Source organism: Cebus imitator, unplaced genomic scaffold (assembly GCF_001604975.1).
Source record: "Cebus imitator isolate Cc_AM_T3 unplaced genomic scaffold, Cebus_imitator-1.0 Scaffold444, whole genome shotgun sequence".
NCBI classification, from domain to species: Eukaryota; Metazoa; Chordata; class Mammalia; order Primates; family Cebidae; genus Cebus; species Cebus imitator.
The window spans coordinates 2,642,156-2,653,347 of record NW_016107759.1 but is presented as its reverse complement, the minus strand read 5'-3'; the positions used below and the strand labels follow the sequence as shown (position 1 = coordinate 2,653,347).

The following is an 11,192-nucleotide window of genomic DNA, read 5'->3' as shown; positions in this document are numbered from 1 at the left end:
GCCCCGGCGAGCACGGCGCGCGCCTCCGGCTCGTATTTTCGCGCGCTGGCCTGGAGGCCGACCTGGAGGCTCATCTGGAGGCCGAGCTAGCCCGGCAGACCTTGCGCGGGCAACATGGCGGCGCCCGGCGAGCGGGGCCGCTTCTATAGCGGGCATTTCTTCTTGCCCGGTGGCGCGCGCTCCGAAGTGATGGACGACCTGGCGACCGACGCACGGGGCCGGGGAGCGGGGCGGAGAGACGCGGCTGAGAGGTCAGCCCAGGCGCCGACCTCCGATTCTCAGGTCGCCGAGGACGTCTCCCGGAGGCGGCCGTGCCGGGCCTGCGTGGACTTCAAGACGTGGATGCGGACGCAGCAGAAGGTGCAGATCCCTGCCCGACCTCCCCGGACCCCGCGCAGTCCCCGCCCCCGCCCAGGTGCCCCGGCAGAGCTCCCCAGGGTTGCCTTTCCCTGAACCTTGTCCCCCAGATAGGTCCGGCCTTACAGCCTTCATCCGCGTTTGGGCCGGATCGTCTGCAGGACTCTGGCCGGAGTCCACTGGGCCACCGGCTGGGCGTGTAAGGGGGGAGCTTTGGGCGCTTCTGTTCGGAGAATGAACTCACTCTCGGTCGGCCTTCCGCAGCGGGACAGCAAATTTAGGGAGGACTGCCCGCCGGATCGCGAGGAACTGGGCCGCCACAGCTGGGCTGTCCTCCACACCCTGGCCGCCTACTACCCGGACCTGCCCACCCCAGAACAGCAGCAAGACATGGCCCAGTTCATACATTTGTTTTCCAAGTTTTATCCCTGTGAGGAGTGTGCTGAAGACCTAAGGAAAAGGTAAGATGTGTTGGCAGGCATCAGAGCTTTGCACTGGAGCCTGGGCCAGGGGCTCCTGACATGACGTTATATCGGGGAACCTAGAGAAACGTGCAGAGGTGGCAGAAGCTTGCTGAGGAGCAGGGACCACCAACAGGTGAGGACTGGGGCTATCTGAGTCTCCTCCTCTTGTCTCAGGGGCCAAGCTGCCGGGATTTGCTGCTGGGAACTGCTCTCCCACAGCCACAGGTCTCCCAGGAAGGGCTTCCCTGCCTTGTTTGGCACCAAAGGCAGCTCCCTGCAAGTTAGGGAGGACTCCACTTTGCCTGACTTCTGGACTGCTGGTTTTAAAATCTTGGAAATTCACTACTTTTGCTCCCAAGAGCCACCTCTTCCTCACTGAGGCATCCAAGAGCCAGAACTGGCCCTTGCAGGTGTTTCTAGCCCAGATGTGTGGGGCAGAGCTGCCACTGTTGCTTTCAGCCTGGGCAGTAGGAATGAAGTCTCTTGCTGACTGAGGCATCAGAGCCTCAGGTGCTAAGAATCAAATCCAGTTTTCAGTTACAAGGCTGTGCCCAGCCTCACCCAGTCCACACTTTGCCTGGGGCCAGGGACATTAGATGCCGCCTCCTCGGTGTTAGGAGCTTGTAAAATTGCTAGGTCTGTGCTGTAATATTTTTCTTTGAGGCCCTGTCGGTGTTTCAGCAGCCCTGGGAGTTCGCCACACCCAGGGAACTGCAGGGTCAGGCCTGTTGTGGGAATTCCCATCCCTTGGAGCATGAGGGCACTCCGAGGTGAAGTGCACAGTGGCCCAGCTCTCCGTCCTTGAGAGCAGACAGAGCTGGCAGGGACAGTGGAGCCGCCGCGTCCTCCCATTCTTCACATGCTCTCCCTACACAGGCTGTGCAGGAACCAGCCAGACACCCGCACCCGGGCATGCTTCACGCAGTGGCTGTGCCACCTGCACAATGAGGTGAACCGCAAGCTGGGCAAGCCTGACTTTGACTGCTCAAAAGTGGATGAGCGCTGGCGTGACGGCTGGAAGGATGGCTCCTGTGACTAGAGGCTGGTCAGCCAGAGCCCATGGGACAGCCAGCCAGGGCCCTTGCAGTAGCCTGGTTGGATAGGGGCAGGGCACTCGTTAAAGTGCATCAGGTCCAGAGCCTGTTGAGTGGTCCCAGGGCCTGGGGGCCCTGCCCCTCTCAGGTTTGGAACAGAGAGGCACCCACAGCAGGCACCTGCTGGCCTCCTCCTCAGTGGAGCCCCCAAGGAGCAGCAGCTGAACTGCAGGTGAGGGAGGCCGGAGGAGCCTGGGCTGCCCCTTGCCATTCAGGACATGGCTTCCTGCTCACCCCATGCCCTGGTGCCTCGTTCCTCAGGAAGACTGGGCCTGGCTGAGCGACCCTGTGCCTGTCCCTGGAGCCTGGGCCATTGCCTTCCCACTGTGCAGCCAGGGATGCCCGCAGGGCCCCTGCCCCCCATGGCTCTGAGCTGCTCACTTCATGGGCTGAACTCTCCACTCTGCTCAGTCCCTACAGGAAAGCTCAGGTGGGGTTTGTCTGAGGGTCCACCATCCTGCCCACTCCCTGCCTGGCTCATGCCTGCCATCATTGTGCCATGCCTGTCCACAGGGGATTTGTGCTGCCCACTTCTTCAGAGTTTGAGGTCCAAATAAAACATTGAAGTGACTGAGGACCTTGGCTTCGTGTGCTTTGTGCTAGGGCCTATAGCAGTGCACGGGGCTTGCTCTGTCCTCCTGTGCTCAGCTGCATTTCCTGCTGGGGTCCTGGTTCCTCAGGAGGAGAGGGAAATCCCAAGGTGAGAGAGGGCTGGGAACAGCAAGGACACTGATAGGTTGGTGAAGGGGGGCCAGAGTAGCTGATATGGGGGTTCGAGGAGTACAGGGAGGCCAGACAGCATGAGGCCTCCCAGGCCCCAGAAAGGCCACGGCTTTTACCCCCAGCTCTTGTGACTGTAGGTTCTTGGCAGGTTTGGAGCCAGGGTATGGCAGGAAGTGATGTGGCTTTCAAGGGTCCTCTGGCTGCTGAGCTAGGATGAGGCAGGTAAGGGTGGAGCATGGGGGGCTGACAAGGAAGCTGGAGCAATCACTGAGTGACCCCAGAGAGGAGACTCACCCTCATGTTGGGGGCTGATGTGGGGTACACTGAGGGGAGAGTCTGAGAACCCTGAGGTGAGGATGGAGTCCTCAGAGATTGCTGGGCGCTGCTGTGTGTGTTGGGGACAGAAAAGGCTATGAGTGCAGCGAGTAGGGGGTGACTGGGACCAGCCTTTGGGCCTCCCCAGCCAGAGCAGCCCAGCAAGTGTCTCCTGTGGCCATAAAGCTCCAGGGACCTCTATCCTGAGGCCTGTGTGGAGGGAGCTGCCATATCCCCCACCAGATTGGTCCTGTGGGGCTGCTGGCTTCTGTAGAGGCTGCCTGGGGGGCCAGGTGGCACAAATGAGAGAGGGGAGATGGGGGTTGGCCAGTAGAGAAGGTGCCCCTTCCTCGCCCAGACTCAGTGCTTCTCTCTGGCCTTTTTTGAGGCCTATGAGTGCCTCAGGAACCAGCCGGGTCCTCTGGTGAGGCTGTGGTCAGCTCAGGAACGCACTGCCTGTATCTGCTGTCCTTCCTAGCTGCTTTACTTTCCTTTTTCCTTGTCTTTCTTAAAGTTTCACTCCCAAATAAAACTCTTCACTTTGACTCAGAGGCTGTTGAGGGCATCCAGGCCAATGGAACTGAAGTTCGAGGAAAGGTTCTAGCTCAGGCTAGTGTTCCAGAGCTATTGACACACAGACCAAAAGAGCCAACACAGGGAGGAGAGACTTTCTCCCCTCGCCACCAGAATCAAGCCCTAGGCTCCTAAGGCTCACAGGTCACAGAGGACGGGCCCATGAGGAAGGAGGAGCACTAGGAGGGAGGAGGATCCCCAGGTGGGGTGCAGTGGCTCACATCTGTAATCCCAACACTTTGGGAAGCCAAGGTGGGCAGATCACTTAAGGTCAGGAGTTAGAGCACAGCCTGGCAAAACCAAAACTAAAAATATTTTAAAAATTAGCCAGGCATGGTGGCATGCCTGTAATCCCAACTACTCCAGAGGCTGAGGCAGAAGCATCACTTGAGCCTCTGAGGCAAAGGTTGTGCAGCGAGCTAAGATTGACCCACTGCACTCCAGCCTGGGCGATAGTGCAACTCTGTCTAAAAAAAAAAATTGAGCTGACAGCAGCATCAGACTTGCCCTTGAGATTGGCATGGAGAGATCAGTGGCAACCTTGAGTTTAGGTGGCTGTGGGAGCTGATTCTGCCGGGTCTCAGAGGGACAGAGAGGAGGGGTGGTGCAGACAGAAGATAGAAAACTCAAGCTTGCTGCTCAACGGAGCAGTAACCGCGGGCAGCTGGAGGGGAGGTGGGGTCAATAGTGTTTGGCTTTTCAGGAGAAAATGTAGCATGTCTGGGTGCTGACGTAAGTGATGAAGTAAAAGAGGAAAATGAATGACACAGAGGGGAGGCCTGGGGCCAATGGGTGAGACGGATCGGGATCAGACACACAGTATGATGGATTTGAAATCCAGTGAGTGGCGCCTCTGGCAACACCTGCTCCGCCCAACTGTGCCCAGCTAGACTGAAGAAAGAGCTCCAGACCAGAACCAATGGGCTCCAGGGGAGCTGGGCAAGGCAGCACCGTCTGTACACCAGGTGGTTGTAGCAGGCAGCTGGGTTATTTACCTGTCTGAAGAACAGGGTGGTAACACACTCTGCCTCTACAGGTGACACTCTTGGTGTTGTAAATGCTCAGTCAGTGGAGACGTCTCAATGCTCTGGACAGAAACCTAGGAGTCATCTGAACTTCCAGCCCGGCAGGAACATGAGGGGAGGGATGTGTTGCACCCAGGGCTGGGGTCTGGAGGGGACCCAGCAGGGCACAGGGCAGCCAGGCACCAGCCTCACCCAACTGCTGGTCTCTGACACCTCTCCCTGCCCTCGATCCCAGACTAGGTGCTGCAAGTGCGCTAGGGAGACCCAGGAGTAGGGAGGGCATTGGGAGCGCCAGCACCTGGCCAAGGGCAAGGAGCAGGGACACCAAAACCAACACTCTAATCGGCGCTGGCCATGGTGGCCCTCCTCGTCCCTCAACAGGTGCTCCTGAGGTGGAGGCCTTTCTTCCCACCAGACTCTCCCAGCCCGAGGCTAGAACCTGCTGCAGGACCAGCTAGAGCACTGGGGGGGGGGGGGGGGCATGGGAAAGACCCCAGTTGCCCATCTGGTCTTCCTGGGACCAGGGTCAGGGAGCCAGTGCCCTCCCGAGGGTTGGGGGAAGATGCTGGAGCCCGTGGACCTCCTACTCCTTCATTCCCTCACCCAAGGGCCCTTGGCAGAGGAGCGGGTTCCTTCTCCTGTCTGTCCTCCCGGCTATGGCAAAGTCTGCGCCCAGCGCCCTTGCCCCCTTACCCCGGGGACCTGGCTGGCAGGTTCCTGAGGATGGTCTCGATCTCAAGATCGGGGCAGGCAGGTGAGGGTGGGGGATGGGAGATGGGCGCGGCGGAGGGAGAAGAGGGCCCTGGCCCCGCGCGCGTGGACCCAGTGAGGGGCGCGGGCTCGGCCCCGCCCCGTCCCGCGCGCCCCCGTCGCGGCCGGCGCGCGCTCCCGGGAGGCGGCGACGGCTGCAGCGTCGGTAGCATCAGCATCAGCATCAGCGGCAGCGGCCTCGGGTGGGGCTGGACGGACGGACAGGCGGACAGAGAGCGCCGGGGGCGCGCATCCCGCCCGGGCCGGCCATGGAGGGCGCCTCCTTCGGCGCGGGCCGCGCAGGGGCCGCCCTGGACCCCGTGAGCTTTGCGCGGCGGCCCCAGACCCTGCTCCGGGTCGCGTCCTGGGTGAGTGGCCCCTGCGCGGGCCCCCGCCCCCGCCTCTGCCTCGCGACCCTCATGCCTCTACCCGCCCCCTGACCCCTGCTTCTCGCCCCCCAACCTCACTCTTATCCTTGCCGGCCCCTCCCCCGCCGGCCTCAGGTTGGGGTGACGTCACCGGGCAGGGCGCGCCCACCTGCGGGCGGGGGGAGGGGCCGGCGGCGACAGAGAGGGACCTTCAAAGGTCACCGCCGGTGGCCCCTACCCCTGCCTCCTCCCCGGGTCTAATTCCAGTCCCTTTCCGCAGCCCTTACTCCGTTTTTCCTGTTTTCGTGACCTGGAAGCAGGCTCCGGGTGGGGACGGGATTCACCGAGGGGCAGAAGGAGGGGGCTACGGGAACCGAGAGAGATCTGGCAGCGCCTCCCCTTTCCCCTGCACACATACCCTCCCGGCTCCTTGGCAGGGAGCCTGTCCCCTGGCCCCCAGGTCCAGCTGTGAGTTGAGGGAGGAGAGGTTTGGGCTGGGAGGGCTTCCTGTCGGCGGTGGTGTGGCAGGCAGGTTTGGGGCAGCCTAGCCCACTGGGGTGTCTCTGGGAGGGCCCTGCTGCTCCTTCCTGCCCTCTGGCAGGGGAGGTGGCAGGGGAGGTGGCAAGTGGGTGGCGGAGCTCTGGGTTTTGTCCAGGTGGTGACCTCGGCGCCTATCTTGGAGGAGGGCGGTGCCCACGGTGAGGCAGGGGGAGTTGGTCTCCCCTTCGGAGTGGCTCTGACCAGACCAGGAGGCAGGGCGCTGCGTTCCAGTATGAGCTCATGTCCCGACTTGTGGCCCACTCCTGGGCAGCAAGTGCATGTCCTGGCTTCCCCCTCGCCTTGGTCTCTCGGAGCTGGAGCGGGAAAAGATCGAAGGGATGAGGGATGAGGTTGAGGCTGGAAGTCTTTTCTTGGAGACACAGGGCTGCCCCGTACAGCGCTGGTTAAAATGACTGCGTTCCCCACCCCCTCCACTGCCTGCCTCCCGGAACTGGTGGGCAGGAGGCACTGAGGTTTGACTGTATCCCAGAGGTCAACGGTGTCATCCTTTCAGCCCAAACACTTAGGGGCGATATTAATGATCACTCACGTGGGGGCCGTCATGCCTCAGGTGCCCACCACGTGCAGAAAGCTGGGTGGACGTCTCTGTCCCAGAACTCCAGGAGTTTTGCCCGTCACCCTATTTGCATGCTAGAAACAGGCCAGACAGCTCCCAACCGCGCAGGGAGCAACAGCCCCGCTGCCCCCATGCCCTCCTCCCGCCCCGCTCTGCCCGCTCCACTCCTACCTCCACTTTGCCCTGCCGGCGCCAGCCTGGGAATCATGGGCCCAGGTGAAGGCTCCTCTTCCCACACTCTTGGGTGGGCTCTGACGGGACATCAGGGGCCCATGCGATGCAGGGTACCTGGCTTGAATCAGCCCCGGCTTTTGTCACCCTTGCATTCCCGGACACTTCCCCTTTGGAGCCCCTATGTCCCCATTTATAAAAAGGGTAAGAACAATGGAGATCCCATGAGGACTTTCTGATGATTCGGTGAGGGAACGCATGTAAAGTGACGGTTTAGGACAATGCCTGGGCACTGTATATGCTCACTAAACGGTCCGTGTTGTCAACAATTACTAAATACGCTAGGGTTTGGGAAAGGAAGAGGTGACCACGCCCCCCAACCAGATACCGGCCTAGAACGCAGGAACAGGCCCGGGGGCGTGGGCGCTCCCGGTGGGCGACGCAGAGGTCGGGTCGCCGCAGGGCCCTGAGCACCGCGCCGCCCGCAGGTGTTCTCCATCGCCGTCTTCGGGCCCATCGTCAACGAGGGCTACGTGAACACCGACAGCGGCCCGGAGCTGCGCTGCGTGTTCAACGGGAACGCGGGCGCCTGCCGCTTCGGCGTCGCGCTGGGCCTCGGAGCCTTCCTCGCCTGCGCCGCCTTCCTGCTGCTCGACTTGCGCTTCCAGCAGATCAGCAGCGTCCGCGACCGCCGGCGCGCGGTGCTGCTAGACCTGGGCTTCTCAGGTGGGCAAGGCAGAAACTAGGAGCCGGGGGCTGGGGCGGGGCCTGAGGCGGCGAGCTTCAATGGGCCTTCCGGGTGGGCGGGGCCTGGGCGGGACGGGCCGCTGGAGTTTCTAGGTGGGCGTGGCCTGAGACGGCGAGAGCCCGTGGGCCTCCCGGGTGGGCGGGGAGGGGGCGGGGCCTGGGTGGTGAGCGCCCCTGGAGCTTCTGGTGGGCGGGGCCGAGGTGAGAGGCTGCGGCGGGGCCTAATGCAGGGAGCGGCAATGAGCCTCCCGGGTGGGCGGGAAGGGGGCGGAGTCTGGACGGGGAGGGCCGAGGGACTTCCTAGGTGGGCGGGGCGGTGTCTGGGCGGGGCCTGGGCGCGGAACGCTGCTGGCGCTCCAGGGAGGGCGGGGTCAGCGGAGGGGAGGGAGACGGGGGTCAGCGGAGGGGAGGGAGGCGGGGTCAGCGGAGGGGAGGGAGGCGGGGTCAGCGGAGGGGAGGGAGGCGGGGTCTTGCGCTACGTGGCGAGCCCCCGCGAGGAGCCTCCAGCCGCGTGCCCGCCGACCCCTCCTCTTCCGGGGGAGGCCGCCGTGGGCCACTTGTGGAGCTCCGCCTTGACCCCCCGCGCCGTCCGCAGGACTCTGGTCCTTCCTGTGGTTTGTGGGCTTCTGCTTCCTCACAAATCAGTGGCAGCGCACGGCGCCCGGGCCGGCCACAACGCAGGCGGGGGACGCGGCGCGGGCCGCCATCGCCTTCAGCTTCTTTTCCATCCTCAGCTGGGTGAGTGCGGGGCCTGGGAGGACGGGGCGAAGGGGCGGGGCGCTCGACTGATCCCTGCTGACCCTGGCTGACCCCGCCCCCGCGCAGGTGGCGCTCACGGTGAAGGCCTTGCAGCGGTTCCGCCTGGGCACCGACATGTCGCTCTTCGCCACCGAACAGCTGAGCGCCGGGGCGGGCCATGCCTATCCCGGCTATCCGGTGGGCAGTGGAGTGGAGGGCACCGAGACCTACCAGAGCCCGCCCTTCACCGAGACCCTGGATACCAGCCCCAAAGGGTATCAGGTGCCCGCCTACTAGTGGCTGGCAGGCACAGACCAGGGCTCCAAGGCCACCCCACCAACGCTGGCCTCAAGGTCTCCGGGACCTCCCTTGGGTCCTTGCAGCTCAGCGCCAGGGACAGAGGGGGTAGCGCCTTTGGGCCATTTGGGGCCAAGAGGGGGTGGCCCCTCGAGTGCCTGGGCTGTCCCCTGCCGAGTTCCCCCAGTCCCTCAGCACCTGGCCCCATGCCTGAGGTCCTGAGAAGGGGATAGCACCATCCAGGACGTGTGTCCCAAGCCTCGAATGGACTGGCCTGGGGGAGCATTCCCCTCTTGGGCCAGCCACCCTGCGGCTCACCTGCCCACTCTGGGGTCAGAGGTCCAGCTGCCCTCTACGATCAGGTGCAGGCGCTGCCCAGGACAAAGCAGGTGCAGGGCAAAGACACCACCCTCGCCCCGAGGCTGGGGCTTCTTGCCACTGTTCCCATCCCATGTCCCTGTGGGTAGTGACTGTCTCGCTATTGTCATGGTGGTGCGTCCTGTCCGGAGCAGCTCTCCACTCTCTCTCACAGGCTCATAGAACAGCCCGGCCCTGTCAGTGTTGTGATCGTGGTCCTGTCTTTGGGTTTCACCTCCTAGTGCCCCACAAGCCGCTCCTCTGTCTGTGGCCCTGGCCCCTGCCCAGGTGTGGGTGGTTCTGGCTAGGAAGGCACAAGGTAGCTGCAGGCCTGGGCACCAGTCCTGTCTAGACCCTTCAGTAAGACTTGTCAGGGGAGGTGAAGGACACCTGGGTGCCAGGCAAGACAGGCCCCTCAGCAGGAGAGAGGCCCAGAGGCTCCAGCTGGCCACTGCGCCCCAGGAGACGGCCCCTGCGGTTCTCTTTACCTTGGCTTCCTGGCCCAGTCCCTGCCTCTCCACCTGCACCCCGCTTCCTGGCCCAGTCCCAGGTTGGAGTCCCTCTGCATAGCTGCCTACTCATGCGTTGCTCAAAGCTGGCTTTTCATATTAAGTCGACAGCAAACAAGGTTGCCACGTTTCATGAAACAGATAGACACCTCCCTCTGGAGTTGCAGTTGACTGACGACCTTGTTACATTGTAGCCTAGACCAATTCTGTGTGGATATTTAAGTGAAATGTTTACAATTTTTGTATATATCGCGCTCTCTCTCTCTCTCTCCCTCTCCTGAAAGACCAGAGATGGTGTATTTTCAGTGTCCCATGTTCTGACTGCAACTTCTTTACAATAAAGACTGTAACTGAGTTGACTGTGACTTGGGCACTCCTGGAATCATTTCTACCCCTGCCCTTCTGGTACCAGGGATTGGGATCTGAGAGGCACCAGGGCCCACAGGAGGGGACAGGAAGATAGAGGCCAAGCTGACCCCCAGGCTCTGGGGGCCCCAGGTCCATAGGTCCCCACCACCACATGTCACACTGGTCTGGTTTTCTGGGGAGACCCCTTGCATTTTCTTTTTCTTTTCTTTTCTTTTTTTTTTTTGAGAAGGAGGTTCGCTCTGTTGTCCAAGCTGGAGTGCAGTGGCACAATCTCCACTCGCTACAACCTCCGCCTCCCAGGTTCAAGCAGTTGTGCTACCTCAGTCTCTGGAGTAGCTGGGAGTACAGGCAACTGCCACCACACCCAGTTAATTTTTATATTTTTAGTAGAGACAGGGTTTTGTCATATTGGCCAGGCTGGTCTCAAACTTCAGACCTCAAGTGATCTGCCCATCTTGGTCTCCTAAAGTTCTAGGATTATAGATGTGAGCCACAGCCTCTGGCCTATTTTTTGTTTGTTGAGGGAAAAACAAAAACAAAATCTTGGCTCACTTCAACCTCTGGCAGGCTGCGACATCTACCTTCCGGGCTCATGTGACTCTCCCTGCTCAGCCTCCTGAGTGGCTGGAACCACAGGCATGTGCCATCATGCCCAGCTAATTTTAAAGTATTTTGTGGAAATGGAGTGTCCTTATATTGCTTAGGCTGGTCTTGAACTCCTGAGATCAAGTGATCTTCCCATCTCAGCCCCCCAAAGTGCTGGGATTTCAGGTGTCCATCCCCGATAATTTCACTCTTAATGTCCTAGCACTCTGTAACGCTGATGAGCGATGGTAATGCTGTTGGTACCATTTGCATTGTTTATAAGTTATCTTTTCTTCTTGGTAATGATCTTTAGGGTTCTCTTCTGTAAATCCTTATCTAGACAAGAATTTTTTTGTCATTGATTGTGCTTGGTCCTTGATGGTTTGTTTTTCCCCTCTCGGTGTTGAGGGGAGCAGTCACTATTCCATGTCCTCTTCTCGACAGCTTCTGTTCCTGGGACCGCTGTGAGATTTACCGTGCAGGCTCCAGAGCTGGGTCCCTATTCCATGGCCACGCCCCTTCCCCATTTCTCACCGGTACATTTTGCGGTTACACCCTGCGGAGATTTACTCAGCTTGGTGGTGGTTACTTTTCAGCCAATCTGTATTGGGATTTTTGTCTCAATTACTTTTT

The 11,192-nt window shown here is 60.9% G+C and overlaps 2 protein-coding genes across 3 annotated transcripts; both read left to right on the top strand.

Moving 5' to 3' along the window:
- Positions 1-2,490, top strand: GFER (growth factor, augmenter of liver regeneration). Of its 2 annotated transcripts, none has more exons than XM_017511065.2 (3): positions 1-360; positions 625-818; positions 1,698-2,490. In XM_017511065.2, the coding sequence occupies exons 1-3, from the start codon at positions 115-117 to the stop codon at positions 1,858-1,860; spliced, it is 603 nt and encodes a 200-aa protein (XP_017366554.1). In that variant the 5' UTR covers positions 1-114; the 3' UTR covers positions 1,861-2,490. The 2 variants fall into 2 exon arrangements, with proteins under 2 accessions (XP_017366554.1, XP_017366553.1); XM_017511064.2 differs by having other exon boundaries at positions 3-360; positions 622-818.
- A 2,933-nt stretch (positions 2,491-5,423) lies between these two features.
- Positions 5,424-9,970, top strand: SYNGR3 (synaptogyrin 3). Its single transcript, XM_017511062.2, has 4 exons — positions 5,424-5,669; positions 7,446-7,683; positions 8,300-8,442; positions 8,530-9,970. The coding sequence occupies exons 1-4, from the start codon at positions 5,571-5,573 to the stop codon at positions 8,737-8,739; spliced, it is 690 nt and encodes a 229-aa protein (XP_017366551.1). The 5' UTR covers positions 5,424-5,570; the 3' UTR covers positions 8,740-9,970.
- Positions 9,971-11,192: the final 1,222 nt, after the last annotated feature.

Coding starts and splice junctions, on each gene's coding strand:
- GFER (XM_017511064.2), top strand. CDS start 115: ATGGCGGCGCCCGGCGAGCGGGGCCGCTTCTATAGCGGGCATTTCTTC. Junction 361..621: donor GGATGCGGACGCAGCAGAAG/GTGCAGATCCCT, acceptor GGCCTTCCGCAG/CGGGACAGCAAATTTAGGGA. Junction 819..1,697: donor GCTGAAGACCTAAGGAAAAG/GTAAGATGTGTT, acceptor CTCCCTACACAG/GCTGTGCAGGAACCAGCCAG.
- SYNGR3 (XM_017511062.2), top strand. CDS start 5,571: ATGGAGGGCGCCTCCTTCGGCGCGGGCCGCGCAGGGGCCGCCCTGGAC. Junction 5,670..7,445: donor TGCTCCGGGTCGCGTCCTGG/GTGAGTGGCCCC, acceptor CGCCGCCCGCAG/GTGTTCTCCATCGCCGTCTT. Junction 8,443..8,529: donor TCTTTTCCATCCTCAGCTGG/GTGAGTGCGGGG, acceptor GCCCCCGCGCAG/GTGGCGCTCACGGTGAAGGC.